Here is a 26,911-nt window from a genome sequence, read left to right as displayed (position 1 = left end):
TCATACTTGGTATGGTGACATAAATAGTTTTCCTGTCGTACTCCAGGTTCACACGTGGTATGTATAGTTTCTTCCCATCAATAAACAGCTTTTTGTCTGAGATGGAATCACGTGCCAGCCATCGATGACTGGTAAACGTGTTGATACTTTGCTCGCCATCTACTTGAAGAACAGCAAACAACTTCTCTTCTTTTCCATCCAAATATATAATCTTGTGAGAAAAGTTCATATGAATCGATAAATTAATTATTTAAAGGCCAGTTTTCAAACTCTCAAATCAATTTTGCCACCTCATATAAACTAAAAGGTGCTCCTGTATTTACTCTTTCCCGTCTCGTTTTAATTAATTCGCTTGAAGTTGCTAATATTTTCTTGAGTATTATGAGTTTGTCATTGACACTGATTCATAACCTGAAGAATGTCCTCCAACATCATCCTGTTGTCTTCTACCTCCATATCCCTCATTCTTGTTCCTTTTATTGTTGTTCATCATCGTTCTCCCTTTCCTTTCCGCTCTTTTCCTATAATTTCTCTTTTTTTTCCTCTCTCTCTCTTTCTTTCTTTCTTTTTCTCTCTCGGTCTGTGTCTCCCTTCCTTCTCACATTTTTCTTGCACCAAATCCCCCCCCCAATCCCCTCACCTTTTCCAATTTATCAGTCCCTGACTATACCTCACACGTTAGAAAGTAAACAATTCTTGCACCTTCACAGGACGATCTGCTTGATTGACTATCCTAATAAATGATCTCGCTGCTTGGAAGATGAACTTCTCCGTGGAACCTTTAGCTAAAAGAAGGTAAAACCTTGTTCAAGTAGAATAAATTAAATAATAATATCATGTACGATAACAGTGTTTAATCATATGAAAAGAACAAGGCCCTGGTGGCAGGGTAGACCGGGTTACCTGGTTGGGAAAGTTTACAAGTATCTAAGTCTATAAGAATCTAACGGAAAACATGTTAATAAAAACTGCAAAATTTCGAACAACAGTGTCGAAGGCCGTTTAAGGCAGAGCCATTATGCCATACCGATCAAAGTCATCGAATAGCTGAATCTGGAACTCCAAACTCCAATCCCAATTACGATTCGGATTTTGGCATACGTAATCCGGTTGTGGGTTGCAAAACCTTTTATGCTCTCCGTTCTTAATCCCATTAGATCCCATATACCATATGTCTTAAACTTGAGTTTGCCTAATGGTCGTGGGTCGTGGGTACAAGTCGTGGGTTCCAATTTTTTTTCCAAATCTATCATTTATGAATTTAAATTGATTACTATACTTAATTAAAAGAAATTATAAATTTGGAAAAAAATTGGAACGCACGACTTTGTACCCACGACCCACGACCCACGACCCACGACCATTAGGCAAGCACCTTTTAAAAACTTCAGCAGTTAATCTCCAATTACCTGATTTAGCAGAGGCATAGTTTGGCTTCCAATTATCACCCATCATGTCAAAGGCCACCTGGTCGATCTTTTGTAAAGACGACTTGGTGTACAACAAATGGGGTTTTCCCTGATGCTTGGATTTGACAGCAGTCTCGTTGATGATTGGTTCAATAAAAAGTACATCATCGCCAGTATCGATGGCACCAGACTACATAATAGGACAAAATAATGAAATGGCAACTTCAACAAATTGTATTTATAAATATTTAATAATAATAATAATAATTTTCGATTGAGATGCGGGTTGGGGATGCATTTTTAAACACTTGTTTGGTCCAGAATAGAAGGGGTGGGAAGTGGACCGTAGGGGAATGGAGCGAGACTAAAAAGGGCTGAGAGGGAGACTACCAGACCGGAAGGGTTCCTCTAACGGCGAAATTTCCGACCCGCTTTTTCAAATCCCTGGAGCCACCCACAAATACAAAGGCAAACTGATAGTACACAAATACAATCAATAACTGTTTTCCAAACAAAGATTTTGTGCCTTCATAAAGATATTTACCACTATTAGACAAGCACATATGTCGATCACTACAGCAATCTGACTGACTACTATTATACATGTACATATATCAGGGACAAAAGTCTATGTATTTGGATTGGTACGGGAACCGTCATTTCTCACTCTTGCTATTTCATACTATTTTTGTTTTGTTTTTTTGTTTTTTTGTTTTTTTCTTTTTCATAATGCAAAATAAGAAGTACTTCCTAGAATTTTTTTTTTTTTTTTTTTTTTTTTTCATAATGCAAAATAAGAAGTACTTCCTAAATATTTTTATTTTTTATTTTTTAGTTTTACTACAATAGGGGAAGGTTGTCAATTGGGACGCAAGTCCTGTATCCTCCTCCTGTCACGTTTTATCATAATAACCTACTTCTTTTTTTATTTTTTTCTCCTCTTTTTTTTATATCTCTACATAACTATGTTTAGTTCACTTAATTTATTAGATAACATATTGTACCTCAGGTTGTAAATAGTGACGAATAAACTAAACTAAACTAATTATATCTCCCCTAGTTTCTACATATAATATTTGCAGCTACAAGACATGACATGATGACAGTGCTTCTTACCACTCCCTTCCTCGTGCCATTCGTAGCAATCTCCCCATCCCGTTTTCATTACCCCTGTGAAAAGCCCTCAACCATTGTTAAAAAAATATTATACTCTATATAATTAAATCTATTTTTACTAAAGTTGATGTACAATAGTGCAAAACTCAGAATAAACAAAATCTGATCTGTCAGTGTCTATTTGCCCTTGATCTTCTCGAGCATTGAAACACCAACCCTTAAATTAATTTAATTTATGATATAATCGTTTAAGGAATAAGTATCAATGGCTTTTTAAATTAATGTTAAATAAATGAATCACTTGTTTAGAAGAAAAGGGAGAGAGAAAATGGGAACAAAGTAAGAATGAACAAAAAGGCACACGCACGAAGCAAGGAAAAAAGAAGAAGTAATTTAAAAAAAAAAAAAAAAAAAAAAAAAATTCCAGGAAAGGAGAATGAGAGAGGGAGGAATTGGTAGTGCCTGAGTGAGCGACAACACGAAAAAATATATGAACCTTATTGGAACAAAAACTAATAGGAAAATAAAGAAAAGTATGTTTCCTAAAACGCTAAAGACAGGCAATTAAAATAAAGAAGTACATCTTTATTAGACTTGACACTCAAACTCTTGATGCTCTCACATATTAATATACGAAAAGCAGATGGTGTTGTTATCAAACGTGTTAATCTCCATGAAGAAGATGCGAATAGTAATTGAATAAACGGCTAAGGAAGTGCAGAAGGTATTAATGGTGTTGTTATCAAACGTGTTAATCTCCCTCAAAATTTCAATAAAAAGCGAATAAACAGCTTTGACCTATCTTACTATTAAAAGACATAAGTATAGATCGTAGGTAAGTGCAGGAGGTATTAGTATAGGAAATCGCACGATCTCGAGTACAATTTGGAAATTAATAGACACGAGTAATGTTTTGAAAGTTCTTGTAATTGCACGGGCCTTTAGGCGAGTGCAATTAAAGAACTTTCAAAACATAACGAGTGTCTATTAATTCCAAATTGTACGAGAAGATCGTGCGATTTTTTGTTTATAGTTCACTCAACAAAATTTCAGTAAAAAATGCGAAGCGACGCCGTTCATGTTTGTCTATTTAGCGGCCGATTTTCAGTCCATCACGCAACTGAAATGCATAAAAAAGATTATATTAGCTCTTACGGCTTTAAAATTTTATTTATGTTTTTTAAGTACAAAATAATAGAAAATAATTGTTTTGACATTGTTTTGGCCGTGTTTCCATAGCGACTTAGTTCGGTATTCCTACAGAGTACAATTAACGCTATAATTGTACTCCTATCGACCAATCAGAGTCGAGTAATTTTGTTGAGTGCACTATAGATGGGGTTATTATCAAACGTGTTAATCTCCCTCAAATTTCAATAAAAAGCGAATAAACAGCTTTAACCTATCTTACTATTAGAAGACATGACCATAGATCATAGGGAAGTGCAGAAGGTATAGTGTCTCCTGGGCCCCCGGGTTTGCTTTCTCCGGGGTCCTTCGGTTATACTTTTCTATACAAAAAACGACTTTATTTGAAATCCTAATTCGATGGATTGGCTGTATTATCAAGTGGGTTAAAACCGCCACCCATCCTTGGGGTGTGGGATCAAGTTAAAATTAAATTTTAGATTTAGCACGGCAAGCAAGCAAGTGCAAACACATTAAAATTACGCGCGCTGAAACAAAAACATTTCACCTTGGCATTGTGATTAATTATTGCCGTCACGCGAACTAAATATATCTCAAATAGAATATTTTAGTATAAACAATCCTAACAACACTTATGATCCCAGTGATTCATAGATGTTGTAAGAGTAAACTCATCACTCGAATACGGCATCGTTTTATTAATCGTTGCTAAGAAACTATAAACAGTCCGAACAACACTCATGATTCTAGTGATTTATAGATCTAGTTGGAATAAACTTTCAGCGGATTGCGGTTAAGTGTTAGATGGCAACATTTTGTACGTTTGTTTTAATTGTTTGAACGTCTCGTTGTTAGATTGAATGCCAATTGTTGCTTAGGGGCAGAGACGATGTTTTGCGCGTTCTCGCGTGAAGTTCAGGGAAGGGAGTTTCGTTATAAGTCTAAGTTTGAAAAAATGTATCTAAAACAAGTCATCCAAACCATTCATACACATGGAATATTCTTCAAAAAGAAACATCCTTAGTCAAAAGAAGAATAATTGAAGGACTCTTGATTGCACGTGACAGCCCAGCTTAACCGATGTTTTATCGCCAGCCTTTATCCCTCTGGGATTTCATGAACTACTTTAATTGTTGTATATTCAAACTAACATCATACTGAAGATGACTTTCACAGTCGACATCGTTTTATTTTGAAAACCTTTTTTAGATACATCTTTCTATCCTTGTAAATGCATAAAATTAAAGACTTTTACAACTACTACACGAATTGGTAAAGCAAACAATAAGTGGGGGGTATCGATAAGTCCAAGTTTTCGTCAACCTTACGGTCAAATAATTTTTTTTTTCCGCCGAAGAGCGCAATAACTTGTCCTTTTCAGGCGCGTGAACGGTGTTCTCTATTTGGTTAAGCGATAATTTATATTAATTCTGCCCTTGTTAACTTTGAACTTCTCGTGAGAACACGTGTATAATTAGAGGTGAAACATTGTCTCCACTTCTTAACAATAGTTGAAATTCAACATAACAATGACATGTTATGCTCAAACAGTCAAAACAAACGTGCAATTTGTTTTCCATTAAACACTTAACCGCAATCCGCTGTATACTCAAACACGGCATATTATAGTTTATTCGTTGCCAAAAACAATGTGAACAATCCAAACAACACTCATGATCCCAGTGATTCATAGATCTAGTAACAATAAACTTATACTCGAATACGGCATCTTTTATTCATTGCCAGGAAACTATAAACAATTCATATAAACCGTATACAGAACTGAAAATCTACACGAGATACATCTTTGAAAATATGTAAAAACGAAATGATAAAATAAAGTAAAAAACAAAACAAAACAAAACAAAAACAAAAAACAAAAAAAAAAACAAAAAAAAAACAACAACAAAAAACAAAAAAAAAAAACAAAAAACAAAAAACAAACAAACAAACAAAACAAAAAAATGAAACGACTTAACTATCTCTTCAAACAATGCAAGTTAGAAATCTTAATATTCATATTCATCCCAAGAGCAGAAGCTCATCGAAAGGGCCTATATATCTATTCAAAAAACAGTTGAAATAGAATACCAGGAGAGACCTGGAGTTGGACAAGGAAGGAAAATATCGCATACTTAAAAAAGTCATAATAAAAAGGAAAAATGAGCATATACGTAAATAAATAGATAACAAATAAATAATAAGTTGATAAATCATTTTATTCAAAATCAGTGAAAATACACGAGTGATTATTGAAAATCTCGCACCCTGATTGGTCGAGAAACTCACACTATCACATGATAATCACCTCCAGGGATAATCCAAAATGGCGGCCAGCCGCTTTGTTGCTGTTACCGGAAAATAGTCTTTTATCTTTTGGTTTTTTGTTTTTGTTTTTTGAAAGAATCACATGTGTATTTAAACTAAAACAATTATTTGCCTCAGCCTAACTGAATATCGGAGAATATTTACCTCGCCGCTCGAAGACTCGCGTCTCGGTAAATATTCCCCGATATTCACTTCGCCTTCGGCGAATAATTGATAAAGGGGGTGTCTATATTTTTAGCTTTTCTAAACACCAGCCTATTTTTTCAGCGTTTAAGTGCAAAAATTGCCCTGGGGGGCAATTAAAATGTCTCAATGCATGATAGATTAATTATTGATTGAAACCTTTAATGAGAACCATGCTAGTAGCCCGTAATGAGTTTTTCCCCAAATCCAATTTATGTCTAAAATAGAAAAATATGAGAAATATTCAAATAGAAAAATTAGGAGCATTGACGGTGGAACAAGAAGACAAACAGTAATCAAGGAAAAGGTAATGTTTCTTAAAAAGGTAAATTGATAATGCACGATGGGTTTTTTATTACGTATTTATTAACATAGGCATGAGATAAATATAATATGATATCCATTTGTTATTGAGATTCTGACATATACAATTAAAGTACTATTGTCGCTACAGGTTCTACAAGCTAGTTATTTTATACTGGTGATCCATGCATCACGAAAACCAGCGAATAAACATTGCTAAGCCAATCTTAACCGTAGTGACATCATCTAGTGTAAAGCTGAAACCGCTGGGCACTTCCATTCGTCGCGGGAAGTGTACTTATTTATTTTTATTTTATGAAATGTAAACGCAACCACCTTTCTTAAACATATTTCTTATAACGCCTTTGCAGATTTGACTCGGTTGTCGAAGAAGTAGTTTGGAAACCAAGGAATTTCACGATTTTTGTTATTTTTCGAGCCTAGGACATGAGAAGAGCTGTGTCTGGCCGGTAATCTCATCAATCAAAGTATATTTCCGTAATAGACGAGGTCCTGATACACAAAAGCTGCGTGCCCATTAGAGCTACACGATTTCCACAAGCTTAGTGCCACAAGTACGATGACTGTCCGTAACTATACTAATGTAACAAACGCTTCTTTGCCAAGCCAAGGATATACAGAACAAAATCCAGCCCTACTGAGATACTCTTCTGTGGAAAGAATAGCCTGCTATTCGATAATATATGGCTTCATTTCGCTTTTGGCCCTCGTAGGTAAGTTGAAAACATTCATTGTTTCATTGTTTTCATAGTTTAATATATATATATATATTCATTTTGTATGCATCAAAGTTTTCCGATACAGATTTCAGATTTCAATCATCCAAATTCATTCTTTCCTTTTTTAAACAGTACTTTAAAATCAACGTTTGGAATTTGAACATAAAATGAAGCATGCTATTTGTGGAATATTGTCTGAAGCTGTCCAAGTGTCCAAGCCTGAAATACATTCATATAATTAATGCAACGAGTAAAAGCAAACAAAAGCTACAAAACATCACGTATTCATCAAACCCCTTAAAAAATTATTAATTGCGGCTCATGGTCAGGAATTACTCGTGATCAGGAATGCTTTTATATTCCGTAGTATGTTTGATATATGTATATATATATAAGCTATCTGTAGTTGGGTGAATTGCTTTCTTCTACTGCGCCAATCAAAACCTTTGGGGATCGAGCTTTGAGTTGAGTGTTACGCCCTCGAGTCTTTGGATATAGGAGCCTTAAAAAAGTCTAACAAATAACTAATATCTATATAATTATGGTATATATATATATATTGGTATATCAATTAAGCAAAAAAAAAAAAAAAAAAAAAGAAAATAAAAAAGACTAATGAAAACATTGAGATGAAAACAGCGAGATGATGATATGACAGCATGAACGAGTAATAAACTTATGTAAGCAAAACTTCTCTTTCAAAGTAAATATTTTCTTTTGGTCGGCGTAATACCCTTTCCTGTGGAGATTATAAAAACACAACAAACAAAAATCGAATCATTATTTTATAATCAAATATTAATACGGATTGCATAATAAATCGCGGTTTTCTCGTTAACCAAGAACATCTGGTACAGTGAAGAATGAGCAAATTCATGGCACTTCATGATTCGAGAAATCAAAAGCTTTGTTGTAAATGGCCTTTTTATTTTTATATTTCGACTATTATGATGTCGAATACTTCTGCATATAGACTAATATTTATACAATGAACCACCACCACCACCACCACCACCACCACCACCACCACCACCACCACCACCACCACCACCTCCACCACCACCACCACCACCACCACCACCACCACCTCCACCACCACCACCACCACCACCTCCACCACCACCACCACCACCACCACCACCACCACCACCACCACCACCACCATCATCATCATCATCATCATCATCATCATACAAGAACATTAAGATCAAAGCAGCTGTGAAGCTCTACTGAAATTCTGACCCATCGATGGCAGCGGTGAGAAGCTTCGAGAAGAAAGCGGCGCAGTCAGGGCGTCACTCGTTTATTAAGGACGCCATGAAGTACGCGCAAGAACAAGGGCTACAACTGCATCTAGTCTTATCCGGAACCTGCTTTTTTATCACAGAAAGACAGGTACCATTGTCAGTGGGGACGAGAAGTGTCGATTATGCGGCAAAGGCCCAGAAAGTGTCTCACACATCCTAGCTGGTTGTAGTGCGCTTGTGCAAACGAAGTATCTTGCGCGGTATGAAGATGCCCTCAAGATCCTGTTCTTTGAAGTTCTAAGATCTCTAGACCTGGTAACAACGGTCGGTCTTTGGTACTTTTTGGTATAATTTAGATTTTGCGCTATATTTATTAGCGTTTCATTTATCAGTATGTTGAATTATTTTTAGTAGTGAGTCTGGAATTTACATTGTCCATAGCTATTTCCAATTCGTTGTTCTTTTCTCTTTTTTTTTTAAATTACTGCATTATTTTAAGTACACTTTATTTTTAGGAGTTTTTAAGTTTTAGTCTGCTTAGGTGTTGGCTACGATTTCCGCATCCACAAGTATATACTTTTATAATAATAATAGCAGTAGGCATTGAAAACAATGGATAATGAGGCGGTCTTCTTTATGTCATTAGTAGGTTCGAACCATGAATTAGGCTCATAATAATGTGATGCCGTCTTGTCTGTAGATCCTGAAGGCATCGGAAGTTACTGGTATAAAGTAAAGTCATAACTTATAAATCTTCTTCACTGCAGTTCAGATCTATAAAAACATCGTATTCTAATGGTTGTACTTGTTATAGGAAATAACCTGACAGACATGCGAGATAATCCATTAAAAAATGGCTGAGGGCAACAAAATCTGACTGTGGGTCTATATTTTAGTGTTCCGTCTTTATGTTAGAGAGAAGGCATTTAACCCGTGAAATAAAAAAAGCTAGTCAACGTGTAATAGTCACACAGTTTCAAGTTCAATTTGGAATTAATTTGCACATCCCGCTTGATGCCAAAGCAAAACTACTCGCAAACCCGGCTCTCAAATGCACAGAAAAAAATCGCTTTGGGACAAATGTAAGCCCAACAACAACAACAAAAAAGTACGTAGTCAAAGATGTATCTAGAAGTATTTTTCAGGAATTCAGGTATTGGATTTGTTTTAGCAAACAATTAATCAACGGCTTATAATTCTATTTTTCATGAAAAGCAGTTTCGTTCGACAAATTGCAAAATCAAAGATGTTTTCTCAACATCAGAAAAAATCTGTTAACATTTGGTCAGCTACGATTTCAAGCTCACGCCCCCTCATGTGAGCCCATACAAATTATGTCTCAAAAACACGGTTTTTGGATCTTTTCTCACAAAATAATGACTATCTAGGCAAAAACCAGAAGTGGATTCAGTTAATTCAACTATTCACGGACTGTATCATATGGTTTAAATTGAATTTTATTGACATTGGAAAAAATTACCCATACATTTGGAATATTTGCTCTTTTCGGTCTTTTTCCTCTCTTTCCAACGCAAAAGGTTGTTCTTAAAAGTAAAGTTATATAGCACAAGTAAACTGCGTGACAAAACATCCTAAATGACCCGTAAATCTTCTGTGACTATCACGTGACTTACAAACCAAAAAGAAATATTTTTTACTGAAACTGACACATTTGGCTTTGTCGTTCAGGTTCTGGGCAAATTTGGGTAGTTTAGTGAGTTAAAGTTATATGTCCAGCTAATTTTGTCTCTGTTGCTACCTGTTGCTATTTTCATTGCGGTGAAAAATACGGTTCATTTAAAAAGATACAACTCTTGAAATGAGTAACCATATTGTGTAGAAGACGTAAAAGTAAGCTTATGTTGTCTGTCTTATGGTGACGATTTGTCTTTAAAAAGTTCAGAAATCTCCAAAATTTGGATTTTAATGAAAGACATTCAAGGAAAATTTCACAAAACGCGTGATATTTTATTGGATTATTTGTAGTTATCTTTTGTTTTTCAAGTAAAATTAACCAGGAATTTAAACCGTAAAAATAACGGCCATGGAAAGCTTTTAGGCAGTGCCTAAATTTATATATTAATGTACATTTTGGTGTTAATGGACTTGTGATACTTGTATTACACACCAATGCCAAAGATGAAAACCACAGTAAAATTGATAAATTAGCATAGAATTCGATAATAATGCTAAAACTGATCAGTCGTCATCAAGCAATTTTCAAATATTTTCAAATATCTAAAAATGATTAAAATGGCGGTTTCAATGATAAATAGTTTTATAGTCAATGTCAGGTTTTATAGCAGGTGTTTTAAGAGATCTTTAAAAAAGCTTTTTTAAAAGACAACACTCTCTCTTTCTAATGTATCTAGCGGTTGTTTATCTATGTATTTTTCTTCTTTTTATATCAAGTGCTTATAATAAAATGCGAAATAAGAGGAGAACTCAAGTACAATTTGAATATTTGGCATCATCTGGCATGGTAGACTTATTATCTTGTTCGTTTGATAAATTAAAAATAATTATAATACTTCTAAAAGGCATTGTGGTGCAATTTACATGCTAAAATGAAAATATACTTTAGCTCGCTGCATTCAGCCAATTCGAAACGAGAAAAATAATCTATTTCAGTGGGCCATTGCAGAGCCTCATTTCAACCCTCGCAATGCCTCGGGCTAAAATGAGCCTTGCTAGGCTAGGGTCCCAAAAAAAACATTTAGCTCCGCAAACATCAACTCTATTGTTATAATATTTGGATTTACGTTTTTGTGTTACAAAAGACAAAAGGGCTGTGCCTGGGTGGTTTACTAATAAATAAATAAAGCTCAATAATTTACGGTAACTTATGATTGACAGGCAACATATTGGTGTGTTTCGTCATCATCAAGAACCCGCGCATGCGTACAGTAACCAATGTGTTTCTACTGAACTTAGCCCTGGCTGACATATTGTTCATAATGGTGACCGTTCCAGGGGTAATGAACATAGAAATTATCCCTTCCTATTGGGTGTTTGGGGAGCTCCTCTGCAAGATCGTCCCCTTTATAAACACGGTAACACTGTCCACATCTATATATACCATGGTAGTGCTGGCTATAGACAGGTATGTAGCTATAAAAAATGACCAAACAAACTGTCTATCCACATTCATGATAATACAAACAATAGGTATGTCTCGTTCTTAAGGTGACCGATTGAAGGTGACTGACTACTATTTGAACGTTCAATTTGAGCCCATGTGCGTGCGCACAGAAACTGCTCAAAACCGCTGAATAGCCTTCAATATTCTATTAAGGAACCATACGTGTCTTAAACTTCAAAAGGGCAAAACCCTAAAACTTTGCACGGCACTCTAAACTTTTTTTTGAATTTCCTAAACAACAGGTAAAAGACAATCTTTTTTCGAAGTTTGCAAAAAACAAAAAACAAATAAACAAGCAAACAAACAAAAAAAAAAAAAAAAAAAAAAAAAAAAAAAAGAAAAAAAACACAATAAGCCTGAAGCGAGATGACGTTTTACCCCCGACTCTATACCATAATAGTTTTTAAAATTCTTTAATATTAAAATTTTTGATTCCTTAGAGAATACAGTAACAATAGTCATAATTAAAGAACAAAAGTAGTGTGAAAAGGATTATGGTCTAGAGACGGGGGTAAAACGTCATCTCGCTTCAGGCTTATTACTAGAACTTATATAAATAAAACGTTGTATGTTGGCGTTATTGTTTGAGTAGGATTTTCGGTTCATTAAACAAACACGTTAAATGTTGAGCTTATTTCCGACTTTTCTTCAAGTATTTCAATCCGGTTGATCAATGACAATTTTTCGAAGTAGACGTTTTAAAAAAATTAATTCCGTAGCCTTTTTAGTTAATAATAAATTAATATTTTTGTACGAAGCTTGGTTTTCGCCATTTTTTCTTACAAAAACTTGTCAAGATGGTAATTCAAATTCAGTATCTCGGAAACGAGCTGGGAGTATTCTATTATCCTTTTCGTTTTTGGATTTCATAGTAAATTATGTATAAAATATTGTTCTAAGAAAGTTTTCTAATAATTACATACTTAAGAAGTCAGTCACCTTAAAGTCAATTGTAAGCCCTCTATTTGCCGAGTGCAGCAGGGGAAATCCTCGCTTATCAAAAAGTCGACAAGGACTGTCTTGAAAACCCAAAATGGTCATATTTTTCTTAAAAAATAAAATGCAACTTTTATTTTGATATACGATGGAATATTTATCAGTTTCTTTAATGTTTTTTGTAGGTATTATGCAGTTTTGCACCCGTTTCGTGCTAAACTTCAACACACAGTCAGACGAACGTCTTGTCTTATCGCTCTGATTTGGGTTATATCAGTCATGGTTGCATCACCTCAGATTCCTTCACGTGTTCTCATTCGCTACCCACACCTTACAAATATGATTGTTTGTGGTCAAGATTGGAGCAAACTTGGTGGCCAGTTAGGCCATCAAATCTACAGTGTGGCAATATTCTTAATATTTTTTGCAGTTCCAATAACCATCATATCATTTGCCTATAGCGCCATCATAGCAAGGCTAAGAAAAACTGATGGAGCATTAAGGGAGACGTTCAGATCAAGTCAAGGACGGGCAAATAAAGACGGCCAGCCAGAACAGGAAGGGTCGAGCGCTGTATCAAGAAAAAACCGCAAGACCACGTTCATGATGTTAACAGTGATCATCGTCTTTCTGATTTGTATGTTACCACTTAATGTTTTCATTCTTGTCATCATTTTCCCCAGCGAGCAAATGAGTAACGCCAGTGAAGAAATCTCAGATGCAAATTCAGTCCTTACCGTCTTTGCAATCGCTTCAAGTGCGTGCAATCCAATCATTTATAACTTTTTCAGCCTTAAATTCAGAAGAGCCTTTGCTGATGCCTTTCGTTGTGAATGTAAATATAAAAGAGTGATGAGGAATAATATGACGTCAGAATTCAACACATTGTGACTTAAGTTATGTTTTGAATGACGTCACTGTATTTAAAGGGTCCCATATAAGGAACGACCAATAAGCCTAGTTGGCTAAAAAAATTGACCTTCACCAAATCAAATTTTAATTTGAAATGCGAATCTAAGAACACTATGTGACGTCATAATTGATGCCACAATATAATATACTTCAGATAATAGATTATCTTGTAATAACGATACCTGCGACCGAGAAGCACTGGAACCCAAGGTAGATACTTGATGATGAAATGTGAGGATAACATGAAAATGAAAAAGAAATCACACTTTTTCTCGATTTAATTTGTGCCCTTTTTGTGTGTATTTCCATGTTAGCCTTGCTTTCAAATTACACCTGAAAACGGACCATTAAAAATGGTTCGTGTCCCGGCCGTGCCAACTCTCAGTCTTAGAATAACTGAAGCGGAGAAAGTGGTGCCTTTGTAATTACATCTACGTGGTTAGACTTTCAAGGAATCAGATTACCAATACTAACAAATATCGCAGGGACGTAAACGTACCGATGAACTGACGATGTGAGGAAACCCTGGCAGTGACCACCTCATTTCCTACACCTCATACTACCAATCGCTCATGATTGTACATTGCATAAAAAGCGCCTTTGATTATTATAACTATTTAGAAAGGGTGTTATGTACCATCAGTCATTATCGTAATTGTATCATTGATTTAATATTCAACTAATGACAAAAGCATCGAAATAATGAAAGCATTTGTTGTGTGATAGAAAATGATTCCAGTCCGCTTAGATAAGGACACTAAACATCAGGCCTTGTATGCCGTCTGCCTCGATGTAATATCGCTGTATTAGGTGGACGTTAAAGATCCACTAAGGATGTGGCACCATCTTCAATGCCACTGCTTTGCCGGATAACTAATTAATTAATATAACAGTATTTAACCCGTGAAATAAAAATATTACTCAACTAGTAATAATCAAATAGACACAAAAGAAATAAAATGGAATTAGAGTCTACTCATTAAAGTGTATTAGTCTAATATCGATTTCATGGATAATTAGTTAATTATGAGGAACCGAGGAATAGACCTCTTGTAGCAATTCGGAATGCAGCTCAACGTCCCTTGGAAAAGGGCTTATGTACTGTTAAATAAACGAGCAGGAGTGTTTTATCGGGTATAAAACACGAGACGTAGCCGAGTGGTTTTAGACCCGATAAAACACGATCTGCGAGTTTATTAAACGGCTTAAAAAACTCACGATGTAAGTTCTCATATTGTACCGAATTCTTTATGAAATGAACCAAGTTTGATAGAGAAAATCCAAGTTAAAGTTTATTCAAATGAAGACGAATCTATATCAGATATAAGACCTCCTTCACGGTCATGATTTCTATTGTGTTTCCTTCATGAATTATTAATGAGTTTTTTAAAAATGGAAACTCAAAACTGGAGCGTTTATCAATTAAAAAACAAACAATATAGAGAATGTTTTATCAACATACCAGACCATCGCAGTCGCTCAAAGCAACGCTAAGGTTGTACACTGAAGTCTCTCCAATCAGGTAACAGTTATCCACGAGCCTTGTCTTTTCTACTCTTCCTCCTTTCTTGTGTGTCTCAACAACAAATCCCGAACTCAAAAGTTCCTCATTTAGTCGCAACTTAGCACTATAAGTTGTTCCTCGATAAGTAATGTTATAGTAAATAGGTGTGTCTGTTCTGTCGATACTTCTGCGCTTGCGCCTTTGATGGTCCGGGGAAGTCACGTGTCGAATGTACCGACCATCTTGATTGGTTTCTGTTGGGTATCCTATTTCACAGTCTGGTAGATTACGAAGCAGGTGTTCTGAAAAGTAAACAAAAATAATACTAAGCAGAAATGATATACTGCTGGGTTCGATTTGCCGTGTGAGTTAGCAGCCCTGACTTTGATCAGTCCAGAGGTTTTTTCAGGGTTCAATCTGTGAGTTAGCCATGCCCTGACTTAGATCAGCCCAGAGGTTATTTCTGGATTCAATCTCTGAGTTAGCCGTGTCCTGAATTACATCAGCCCAAAGGCTATGCAAAATATTCCATTTTATCTCTTTTTGTCAACAAATTTAATTTCTTGGTTTCACTTCACGTGATTATTTGCCGTCTCATTTTGAATGTTCATCAGGTGAATTACAAGTTTTTCAAAGAATTCGTTCTGACTGACACCGCAAAGTGGCCAGTGTTTATATACCATTTGGAGAAGATAATGAAATTCAAATACATTTATCATTTATCGAACTCAGAAATAGCTGAAAATGTTCATTTGGTTTAAAGAAGAACGCATCTAGTAACGTTGTACTACGTGCTTGATTCTAGGGTCAAATGTGCATCATTTCACACATCAGAAAATTTGAGTCTACGCCAAAGAATGTTGAAATTAATGTATTGAAAATGCTGCATTGTGCATGCATGCACTGACATTATCGCAGTCGACTGCGCTTAAGGAAATTTCTTGATTTACAACTCTATTAAGTCTGAATAGCTAAAAGAAACTTATATAAGTGTATGTAATATATACAGTATGAGTGGCCGTGTTGTATCAGATACACAACCAGGAGGCGTAGCCGAGTGATTGTATATCTGATACAACACGGACACGAATACTGTATACGACTTATCAAACGTCTAGGTTAGTTCCTTTGTGTTTCACTAAAATTTTCAAAATTAAAGTGAATTTGGCCAAGAAAATCCAACTTAAAGTTTATACAAATGAACACAGTTTTGTATAGATTTACAACATTCTATTGTGTTTTCCTCATGAATTATTAATGAGTTTGATAAATTATATATATGTCCCAAGCTATGCACTTCACTTGAGGACGCACATTACATGAGATAAATTTAAATAGATATATATAAATACTATATTATCTGTGAAATGCACTTTGCATTTTTTTTAATACGCTGGAAATAATACAATGATACAGCAAAAATATAAAACTGCGTCTGCCAAGCACTGTAAGAACGCTTAATTCGCATTTTTTTCATGAACGGCTTGCTATGTGAGGATAATACCAAGAGAAGGGCTAACCAGTGTTATAGGATTGACCTTTTGAGAGGAAAGGTATCTTCTGTAGTATTGTTTTGATATCATGGGGTTTCATTGCTACGTGAATCAGCACCTACGCTGCTCACTCCTCCAGAATATTCTAATAGCAAAGCAAGTTTTTGGTTGCAAGATATCTGAGATCAAACTTTGCATTGTATTTAATAAAATGACGTCAGTGATCGTCGATGCTCTAAATGTGAGGTAATTTTCATTTTTCTTTCCTTTTGTTGCTTTGCTCGTTAATGTGTTTGTGTTGTGTCTGGGGGTGTTTGTTTGCTTATTTTTGTTAGTTTATTTATTTATTTATTTATTCATTCATTTATTTGTTTGTTTGTTTGTTTAATTATTTGTTTGTTTATCTGTTTGTTTGCTTTTACGTTCGTTTTCTTTTTGTTCATTGTATTACGTTTTAAAAAGTACCATTACTCGATAGAATCTACTTACTTATGACTTACAGGCGATTCGATTTCCTCGACAGTTCGTCGACGACAGATTTAATTATAGAAGTAGGCGGATTTAATAATAAAATAATAATGACGTACACTTAGCTGTGACCACCTAAAGACTCCTTGTATCTAGAAAGATCTTCATTTTATGTTCAAAGTATATCATAATCAAATTAACAAATTTAATTGTATCTATCTAAGTTTTATTTTTATATGATTCTAATGATTTCGAAGTAAATTGAAGTGGCTGTCGTTGGGTTGGCATTAATGAATACAAATGATCCCGCCGAGACATAAAGTTGTTTCGTCACATCCAAGCACAGCGTTGGAAGTCAAGGCCGAGGTTAGGACCAGCAGCATGAACAATATCAATTATCTCCACAACGAAAAAGAAAAAAAGCTGAAGAACCAGTTGTGACAACAAACACTAGTAAAACAGCCAAAACGAATGATATTTTAACTTCACATATGTAACTGTTAAATTCCATCATAATTTTGGAATTGGATTGAAATAATCCTATATCGAGGGCTTCTAAGTAGATCGTACTATATCATGGAATGAGGGTCACAGATTTGTTAGCCACTGCAAACCCACGAAATAAGAAAGATTTTAATTTCTTGGCCGTTTTTGATATATATTACTCCGAGGTAGGTCAATCGTTGCTCCATAGTGTTAGATTAAAATGGCATAACGCTACAGGACGCGAGCAATAATAAACTGAAACATTCTACGTTATTATGAACCATTAGATTAATGTCTTTCAATTCAAGTCATTTATTTAACAATCTTTGTCCTTGTGTTAAATCAACACGACATCCATTAAATCATCAATCGCGCGGTCTTGTGTTACGGAATTGAGATCAAGTTATTTTGTCAGCAACACAGACGTTTCTTTGTTTCTTCAGATTTGTTGCCAAAACACACAGTCTGACTTATACAACAAAATGTGCTATAGTTCTCTTTTTAAGACATGGATAACACATTTTGAGAATCGTACAGAATAATGTGATTTTATCTACAAATGTACGATATATAGTGTATAGGGTTGAATATTTATGCTGCTAAAATGATATATTTGTTAAACGCAAACAAGATGAACAGACTAAAAGCGGCAAGGCGGCAGCGCGGACAAGCACAACAGCCGCTAAACATATTCAATAAAATAGCCTAAGCTAGACTAATTATTATTGTGCTTGTAATCAAATTCCAAAAAGCTAAGTAATAATAAACCTTAAGAAGGATATAGAATTTCTCTAATACGGCATTGACTGTAAAATAACTTTAGTAATGTATCTTTGTAGAAAGGTTTTGCTTTAAATACCTTGATGGAGTATTGGCGTCTGTGCTTTCCATTTGGCCTAGAAACACAATCAATAGAAGCATTTGAATTAGCTCTCAGGGACTGTCTTATTTTAGAGTTTTGTGGCTACGAATACAAAACACCTACCTTCGCAGTATTCAAGAAAGGAAAGCTTGTAATTAATAAAAACACTACGAAGCTAAAATAGACAATAAAGTCTTGATGAACCATTATGTAATGGCTGATCCAGTAAAATAAGGTAGAATTGAACTCCAAGAGATTCCAGGCGAGAGTGCCTTAACTAGGACTCGGCATATCCTTGTTTAATATTTATCAACGTGTATCGTAATACACAAGTCATTTGCGAACTCCACTGTGACGTCATTAACTGAGGACATTACGTTTCCTCTGTGGAGAGAGGCGCCTACACTCTTGACCTTGTTTAACCAAACATGGAAGCCATTGAATGACATGGTTGGTGATCGAGCGGATGAGCGTGATACGTGTTTCATGATTATGTTTCACTTGTTCAAAAGATCAGGAAATAAGATGGGAAACCGTGTACATGTGATTTAACGTTTTAGATGCCAAGTAAAACGTGCCTAAAGATCGGGGGACGGGACACAGCTGGGAATCGCGACGCCGGAATCGCGAACGCAATCGAATCTTTCACAGTCAATGCCATATATATCTGTCTTTCTCTCCTCACCTTTTTCAGTTTCTCTCCCTCTCTCTCCCTCTCTCTCTCTCTTGCACCTCTCTTTTCCTTTTTTTCTGTTTGCGTTTTCTTTGCTTGTTTGTCAAGTGTTTCAATTAAGCGCACTTTTAATACATTTACAAAAATTGGAATGATTTCGGAAGCACGAAAAGAACGAAAAACAGTCATTACGAAATTACGTTGATTACTAAGATATTTTGAATTTCCCTTTGCCTTTGAGCCTTTGACTTGCTTGAAATGGAAGTTTTATAATGAACGTCATGCATCAAAATAAGTAACATCGATGTAACAGTTTGTCACGCTGTTTCTCAGCCATTTTCTTCTTTCCCAAAAAGGTAACCGCCCGTTGACGCACGTGTTTCACACGAATTCACACGATGATTTTGTTCAAGACTTTCCCTTCTACGACTCTGGTCCTTCTATGAAGAGCACCTCAGATATATTTACATACAGTAACATTTATTACATAATACAGAAAATAGGTAGGATACGCCTTTGATAGTCTGTTTTACACTAAAAATATATATTTATGTCTCTGCACGAGCCTCCTTACCACGCACATCCTACCCTGAAGTCATAAAAAACTTACGAGGCTGAAATCCAAGACGTAAAACTTACTATGGTACGACTGACACCTAACTTTTAAACCACGTGAGCTATCGATCAAATCTCGACACTTACGGCCACGCTGAAAGTCTTTTCCTGTGTAGTCCCTCCAAAGGGGACTGTCAGCTGAAGGTGTTGATTTTCTAAGAATAATCAGTGATCTACTCGCATCACGTTTATTAATTGGATCACTTAGGTGTGTATTTCATAAATCTTTTGACCTTATTGATTTATGATACACTCTATTTCCTTTAAATGTGATGTCGTTGGGCAAAAGAATATAAGATAGAATTTGGATTGAGTTTTGGGATACTGAATTTCAAATTTTGGGTTTTGCCTTTCATACAGGATTTCCATAACTGAAATCAAATTATAACGTAGTTTCTGAAAAATGTATCAATTTATCACCTTTCGTATATGGCCGGAAGTACTAGTCAATAACACAAAGCATTCAATCAAGGCTGCAATGAAGCTTCAAATGATTATTCAAATTTGAGCTTTGCAGTCTCGTTTGAATACTTTGTATCTAACCAGTGAACCGACGTTTGGAAAGTAAAGAATGTAATAAAGAACACAATTATCTTGTCACTTTTCCCGTTGTGTTTACCCCCTAGCTAGATTTGTGACGGTGAGTTTTCCATTCAGCTTATTAAAGGCTTAAGTCAAGTCCTTAATTTTGGAAAATCTCATGTGGTACATAGAAAAAATAAACAAACTGAATAGCAAAATTACTTTAATTAATTATTACAAGTTACTGAGAAAAGTTTTTGTAGTTATTAAACAACATTGTAGCTCAGCTCTAAATAAAAACACAGAATCGCAGCCAACACGAAAGCACTTTCTACTTCGGCTGTTATATGAAATATGATTGTTTATCACTAGCTAATTCAATTATATAATATAACTGTATTGCATCGTAAGCAATGTGGAATAAAGTGAACTTCAATCATTTGCGCCCACAAGCTAGCTAGCAATAAATGGCACAATAACGATTCGTGTAATTAAAATAATGAAGCTTCGTTTCCTGATATCGACAATCGACCTATTTAGTAGAAGGGAAAAAAGGTTGTAATATGACTAAATCGGAATCTCTTAGTCACACTGGAGCTTAAATGCTGGCTAAATAAATAACACTTGTTTGTTTAACCTATTCTATACAGAAATGCATGTGTGACCGACCTTTACCTCGATTATGAGATTTCATGTAATCCGAGGCGAAAACAAATAAAACTACAAAAGTTCCGAAGCTTAAGTTAAGACTAGTTCTTAGGAGGTTAGAAACGAGCTAAGTAAACGCTTTAATGAAGGAATAACATCTTGGCCAATGAGCGAAGAGTAGTTTGTTCATCTGATCATTACTCACTTCGGCACTTTCCCGCGTTTTTTACCTGAAGCTTAAAAGTTATCATGGCTACACGCTTGCTAACCGGTACAGCTTGTCTGAATCGTGTATTCTCTCGCTCTAGCTCGGGACCGACTAGAGCAACAAGCTCTTCGAAAGTATTTTTTGTCATACGGAAATGTTCTTTCCAGTACATGGTTTGGGAGGCGTTGTTAAGCTGTACTTCGAACCAGCCAATCTGTGGCCGAGGTAAAGTCCAAAATCGCCTCTCATGGCGTCTAGTTAAATTTTGATAACACAGTTGCAGAAATACGAATGCTGCTGTGTTCTGCAATAAACGCTGCCTACGATAAGCAAAATGTTGCTGTAGTACTTGAAATATTCGCCTTCTTGTTTGACGTCTACGCAAACTTTGGTTTTCACGTGAAGTTACAATCGTACGCCAGATAAACAACAAAAGATAAATGTTCATGTCGGGAGCATGAACTGAAATAACCTTAGGTGATTCGCAAAGGTTTATGTTTATTTAACCTATAATAAGACAAGCCATTTATCTAATGTGACCACTTTGTTCTTAATACCGTCTTAAGATTGTTAAGATCATAATCAAAAGAAACCCATCTCAAGCCTATTCAGTGGCCCCAGTGTGACCGCGGCCTTAAGCCAACACAGTTTAAAACTTCCGGCTTAATCATCCAGTACCGTTATGGGTGTCCGGCTTTCATCAGTGTAATCCATCCATTGAGGTTTCTTAGGAATTTAGATTTTTTACTACTGAAATCCTTAAAAGGTTATTGCAATTTCAAACTTGGCCCATTCGTTGAGCAGATGACTAAGGATGACCGTATACTTTCGTACCTTCCTTCTACGGGGTTGGTTTTGTTTCCGCTTTCCGAGGTCTTAGGTATCTCTGTATAAGGGAACATGGAAAGGTAATGAGAATATACGACTGATGTTGACCTTTCAATTAAGTTGCATTTTTCCATGAAACCTAACGCATTTCTTAAAAAGTAATAATATAAAGTCAGTCGTTCTATGTATAAATCGATGCAGTTCGTCACTCGTTTTGTGCGCATCATGTTCATAGAATAATATGACGTAGAAAGGCAACGCGTATGAAAATTGTAGCACGATACTGAGACTCTCCGGAGTAAGTAAAATGTTTAAAACTACGTGATGATATATAGGGATGTAGCCACGTTGTTGAGTAGTTTATGACAAGCATTTCTGCCTAAATTTTCTCAAGTTATCACTAAATGGTAGGAACGTCTTATATGCATGGGACGTTAATAGACAGTGTTTTTTGGTACATCAAATACATCATACATCATCGCACATTTTACAAAAGTTGCACCTAAAGGTGTTGATTTCCTTACATTCGTTACACTATACTGTAGCATTTCAACCTTACGTACCTCAACCTTATATATATCATTATTTATCATAAAGAAGTTTAGATATATTGGGATTTGCTCTTTTTTTCTTATTCATAATAATGCTCATTAATTTCCACGTCATTTTAATATTATCTTTGTTTATACCAAGTTGTGTAGAATAATATTTTTGTTCTGCAATTTCTTTGATCTTGTTGAGTTTATTGCTATATATTTTAAAGAATTTAATTTTTTCTTGGTCGCCTAATTGAAATAAGATCACTAACATATACTTAAAGTTGGTGCTAACCCATGTATGGCTTTAAATGTAATTAATTAAACCTTAAATTCTATCCTATACATAACAGATAGCCAGTGCAAAGATTTAAATAATGGCGTTATGTTGCAAAATATTCTCTCCTGAAATACAAGCCGCGCAGCGTCATTTTGCACCCTTTGTAATTTGTGCAGCTGACAATCGGGGAACTACCCTGCGAGCAGAGTCTCCTTTTATATAGGAGTTAAAAGGAGACTCTGCTCGCAGGGTATCGGGGAACCATACAGCAAACTATTGCAATAATCTATGCGGCTCGAAATGAATGCATGTATAAGAGTCTGTGTACTTGCTTTCGTTAAATATTTCCTAATTCTTCTGATATATTGTCGGTATAAATAATAAAACGCAGCAGAACTAGTCCTAGTGATGTGATCAGCCATAGATAAATTTGAATCAAACCAAGCTCCCAAATTTTTAACAGGGGAGTGCGGAGCTATACTAACATTACCAACACTGACATGTTCAATGTTAACTTTAGCGAGCTGCTGTCTAGTAATAATAGTTATAATAATAATTACAATTTATAAAGCGCTTATCCAGGGCTGCTCTAGGCGCTGTGAAAGATGAAATACAAAATAATTCAAAAATGATGATTACGATAATCAGAAAAATAATGAAGGTCAACACATTAAAAGCTAATTTAAACACATAAGTTTTCAAAGAAGTCTTGAATGATGACAAGCTCTCAGAGTTCCTAATTGAAGATGGAAGGGCATTCTAGAGTTCAGGTGCAAATACGGAGAAAGAACGGTAACCATAAGATATCAGTTGGTACTTTTTGTGTTCAAGAATTAAGAAAACCAGAAGAAGAACGTAGGCGTCTTGGTGGAGTATAACGAGAAATCATATCAGAAATGTAGGATGGAGCCAAGACATAAAGTGATTTGTACGTGATAAGCAGAATCTTGAATTTGATGCGGTCAGCTACAGGAAGCCAGTGCAATTTGATTAGGACAGGAGAAATGTGATCATATTTATGAGTGTACGTAATAAGGCGAGCAGCGGCATTTCGTACTGCAGATTGGAGTTTAGAGATGAGATGACTGGGAAGACCAAAAAGAAGACAATTATGTTGGTCAATCTTGGATGTGACGAAAGCATGAATTAGGGTTTCAGCAGTTTTAGCAGACAGGAACTTTCTAATTTTAGCAATGTTGCGAAGATGGTAGAACGCAGAATTACAAACAGAATTAAAATGAGGAACCATAGATAACGTAGAGTCGAAGATGACACCAATGTTCCTAGCTGATTCAGAGGTTTTAATCCTGTCGTCTCCAAATAGCAAGGTTGGAAGAGATTTTTGTCGAATATGTTTGGGGTATATTAAAAGGAATTCAGTTTTATTATAGTATCACTCAATAAGAACTCAGTCTTTGTTTCACTCATAAATAGCCTATTATCATACATGGAATCCCTAACCTTCTGTACACATTGTTCCATAGCTGCTATAGCCTCTGTCTGGCCAGTCTCGTCCGCGGGACTAAAAGACACGTATAGTTGAGTGTTATCTGCATAGCAATAGACGGACTTCAATCTTTAGCCACATCAAGTAAGGAGCTCAAGTAAATGGTAAATAAGAGCGTTTCAAGACAAGAGCCCTGAGGAACCCCGCAGTCTAAGTTAAACTTCTAAGACTGGCATCCGCGAACAGATATTCGCTGACAGCGTCCCGATAAGTACGATCTGAACCACTCAAGTACTGTACCTCCCACGCCAAGCCTATCTAGTGCCCACAGCAAGATGTCATGATCAACTGTGTCGAAAGCTGCGCTCATGTCAAGTAGCGCTGGAAGAATCACATGTAATTTTTGACTTTCAGAAGAGCGGTATCGGTACTGTGGTGCTTTCGGTAAGACGATTGTGTAGATGGATATGACCCATTTGCAACCATGTGATTATTGGTTAAATTTAACAGATCAAAAACAGTTTTCCGTGTTTGATACTCTAATCAAAACCCGCGGGATGTCGAGAGAAGACGAGAGGAGCTTAGGAAACCACGACATGGGATCATTAAGAGAAGAGAAGCGACTGGGTACGAGTTTGTCATGAAGAAGCGTTTTGTAATCAAGGGCGTATCTTCATCTCAGAAACTTTCAATGAAATTTCAGTGTGAAAACTGTCCCAAACTGTTCCCGTGTAATGGTTCTTAGGTGATTGAAAGTAGTAACCATTCAAATTACTACTATAGCATGTATCGTACCACCAGCCACCGTGCGCTGTAACTGCACAGTTGACACTCCCATATGGGTCATTATCACGATCTTTGGTGCTAAAGTAAAGGTTATTGTGCCTCTGTGCAAACGAGTCTCCCGCAGTACCTGAATACGAGGATACTTTTAGTCTGTACTTGTCTGACTCTGCACTGATACTAAAACTACCATATTTGGCATGTTTACGCACTCCTCCCCAGTCCTGCAGATCCACTCTTAGACTCCAGGGTGTTCTTGATGTCAGGCGATAAATGTAGTCATTACCCAACCAAAACTCACCCTTCAGGTTTCCAAAACCTGTTTTATATTGCTGCCAGTCACGATAAAAGTCTATCGATCCATCTTGCCTTCTCTGGAACACTGTCCAACCCCCTCCGTCAGTTGTCATGTCACAGTAGACTTGAAAGGGTCTTTGGCTGTCGGGCTTGATTGGGTAGATGCCGCTACGTTTCTCACCGGATTCAAATATTTCCAAGCAATCTGGAATCAAGAATTAAATAATGAACCACCATTAATTACAAACATAAAGCCCTTTGAAATGGATAGATAGCAAAGTTAAAAACAAAGTCTCACTTGCATACCTCTGTATACGTATGGAATTTCCACTGGGTCGTCAAAGTATGTAGCACGTGCATCTTGTACAGCATTCATAGGTTCCTGTGAGATTGTACGATAGTTATGTTCACACAAATAATCTATTGCGTAGTAGTTAATGCTAAGACAGTCTGTCTCTTTCTTGCAAATCTGGAAGCACTCAAGGATGTTTGGAGAATGGAAAGAGCGTATTGCAAATCCCTTGAGTTTCATCATGGAGATGGAAGATCTGCAGTTGGCATGCACACCGATGATGAGAAGACTGAAGACAGTAAGTACTGATGGCAAGCACATCATGACTTGTCAGTGTACACTAAAGAAAAACATATATTTCAAAACAGTATCAAATATAGTGGATGATAACTAGTAGAGAACTAGTATAGACTACGTCGGTGTTTCTGTATAAAACAGTAGGAACTTGTGAATAAATTAAATCACCGTAAGAAGCTTTGTATAACTGACGTTTCGGACATTAGTCCTTCTTACTCCGACGAAGGACTAACGTCCGAAACGTCAGTTATACAAAACTTCTTACGGTGATTCAATTTATCCATAAGTTCCTACTGCAGTATCAAATATCTTTAGCGTGGGTAGTTACGAGGGCGATTACGTTTAACTGCTGATGCTTTTTACGGAAGTTGTCGTGTGGGAAGGTGTCTAATGTTTTGTGTGAAGATTTACATACGTGCGACATCCCAGACTCATTTATTTTGTAGTTATTTTAGGTAATACCTACCATTCTTTTTGTAAACATATAACTTATATTAATATTTTTTCCTCATTGTAATTCTATGGTATAAATAAGGCACATTGTCGTTGTTGTTAGTCCTTTCTAAAATGTTCTTTAGACATTACTCTTACGCCTTAAATCATGTCATATTCCTTGCCAAAATTATGTACAATTAGAATATTCCCCAATTTCTACATTACGTCATCGATAAGTACAAAAGGAGACAAGCGAGTGAGAGCGAGAGTTCGAAGTGAGATTTCAAGGAAATATATTGTAAACAGATCCAAAGGAAAAGAAGAAGAAAAACAAGCTGGTTTAAATTCTCTTCAAGCTCGCCTCATGACTTTTGTCAGTACCATAAAATTACCTAAGTAATTTTCAATCAAGCTTTGGCTCATTCGAGATAATAAAACAATAGCCATGCAAGGATGATGAATTTGGAGCACTCATATCAATATAAGCAGTTAAAAAAACAGTACTAATAGATAAAAGTATAAAAACAGAGGACTAGGAAAAAATTACGGAAGTAATTTTATATTAATCTAATCTAGATAAGCCTTCTTTAATTGAGGTGCGATCAGTACTAATGAGTAGCTGTTTACTTTCTCTTCTGGAATTTAACAACTTTTAGCATTCCTCGGCTTCGGCCTTTATCCTCGCGATCTAACAACAAAATTTGAAAAGTTTTGAGTTAAGGAATGGTCCATAATTAGCGTGCGTATATCCAGTTCTGGAAGCACGAGAGCA

At 35.9% G+C, this 26,911-nt stretch overlaps 3 protein-coding genes across 3 annotated transcripts in view; 1 reads left to right on the top strand and 2 right to left on the bottom strand.

Annotated features, from left to right (window-relative positions):
- Nucleotides 1-18,601, bottom strand: part of LOC116307605 (A disintegrin and metalloproteinase with thrombospondin motifs 3-like) — a 44,334-nt gene extending 25,733 nt beyond the window's left edge. The window contains exons 1-6 of the mRNA XM_089031319.1: nt 18,402-18,601; nt 18,276-18,312; nt 14,928-15,271; nt 1,410-1,599; nt 703-785; nt 7-211 (exon numbers count right to left, since the gene is read on the bottom strand). Coding sequence (XP_088887445.1) covers nt 7-211; nt 703-785; nt 1,410-1,599; nt 14,928-15,271; nt 18,276-18,312; nt 18,402-18,485 — 943 coding nt within the window. The 5' untranslated portion in view covers nt 18,486-18,601. The remainder of the gene's footprint in view (nt 1-6; nt 212-702; nt 786-1,409; nt 1,600-14,927; nt 15,272-18,275; nt 18,313-18,401) is intronic.
- Nucleotides 6,801-14,464, top strand: LOC116307607 (orexin receptor type 2). Its single transcript, XM_031717875.2, has 3 exons — nt 6,801-7,222; nt 11,332-11,578; nt 12,739-14,464. The coding sequence occupies exons 1-3, from the start codon at nt 7,069-7,071 to the stop codon at nt 13,442-13,444; spliced, it is 1,107 nt and encodes a 368-aa protein (XP_031573735.1). The 5' UTR covers nt 6,801-7,068; the 3' UTR covers nt 13,445-14,464.
- Nucleotides 18,602-22,525: 3,924 nt separating the features above from the next.
- LOC148910475 (ryncolin-1-like) lies at nt 22,526-25,743 on the bottom strand. The gene is made up of 2 exons (XM_089031320.1): nt 25,422-25,743; nt 22,526-25,320 (listed from the first exon to the last, which is right to left on the bottom strand). Exons 1-2 carry the CDS (start codon nt 25,729-25,731, stop codon nt 24,695-24,697), a joined length of 936 nt encoding a protein of 311 aa, XP_088887446.1. The 5' UTR covers nt 25,732-25,743; the 3' UTR covers nt 22,526-24,694.
- Between the last annotated feature and the right edge of the window lie 1,168 nt (nt 25,744-26,911).

This window comes from Actinia tenebrosa, unplaced genomic scaffold (assembly GCF_029948245.1).
Source record: "Actinia tenebrosa isolate PJP-AT-01 unplaced genomic scaffold, QUT_ActTen_1.0 PGA_scaffold16__25_contigs__length_10494907, whole genome shotgun sequence".
Lineage (NCBI taxonomy): Eukaryota > Metazoa > Cnidaria > Anthozoa > Actiniaria > Actiniidae > Actinia > Actinia tenebrosa.
The sequence above is the reverse complement of the archived record's forward strand: the minus strand, read 5'-3'. Positions and strand labels throughout refer to the sequence as shown.

Coding starts and splice junctions, on each gene's coding strand:
- LOC148910475 (XM_089031320.1), bottom strand. CDS start 25,731: ATGATGTGCTTGCCATCAGTACTTACTGTCTTCAGTCTTCTCATCATC. Junction 25,321..25,421: donor AATTCCATACGTATACAGAG/GTATGCAAGTGA, acceptor TCTTGATTCCAG/ATTGCTTGGAAATATTTGAA.
- LOC116307607 (XM_031717875.2), top strand. CDS start 7,069: ATGACTGTCCGTAACTATACTAATGTAACAAACGCTTCTTTGCCAAGC. Junction 7,223..11,331: donor TTCGCTTTTGGCCCTCGTAG/GTAAGTTGAAAA, acceptor TATGATTGACAG/GCAACATATTGGTGTGTTTC. Junction 11,579..12,738: donor GTAGTGCTGGCTATAGACAG/GTATGTAGCTAT, acceptor TGTTTTTTGTAG/GTATTATGCAGTTTTGCACC.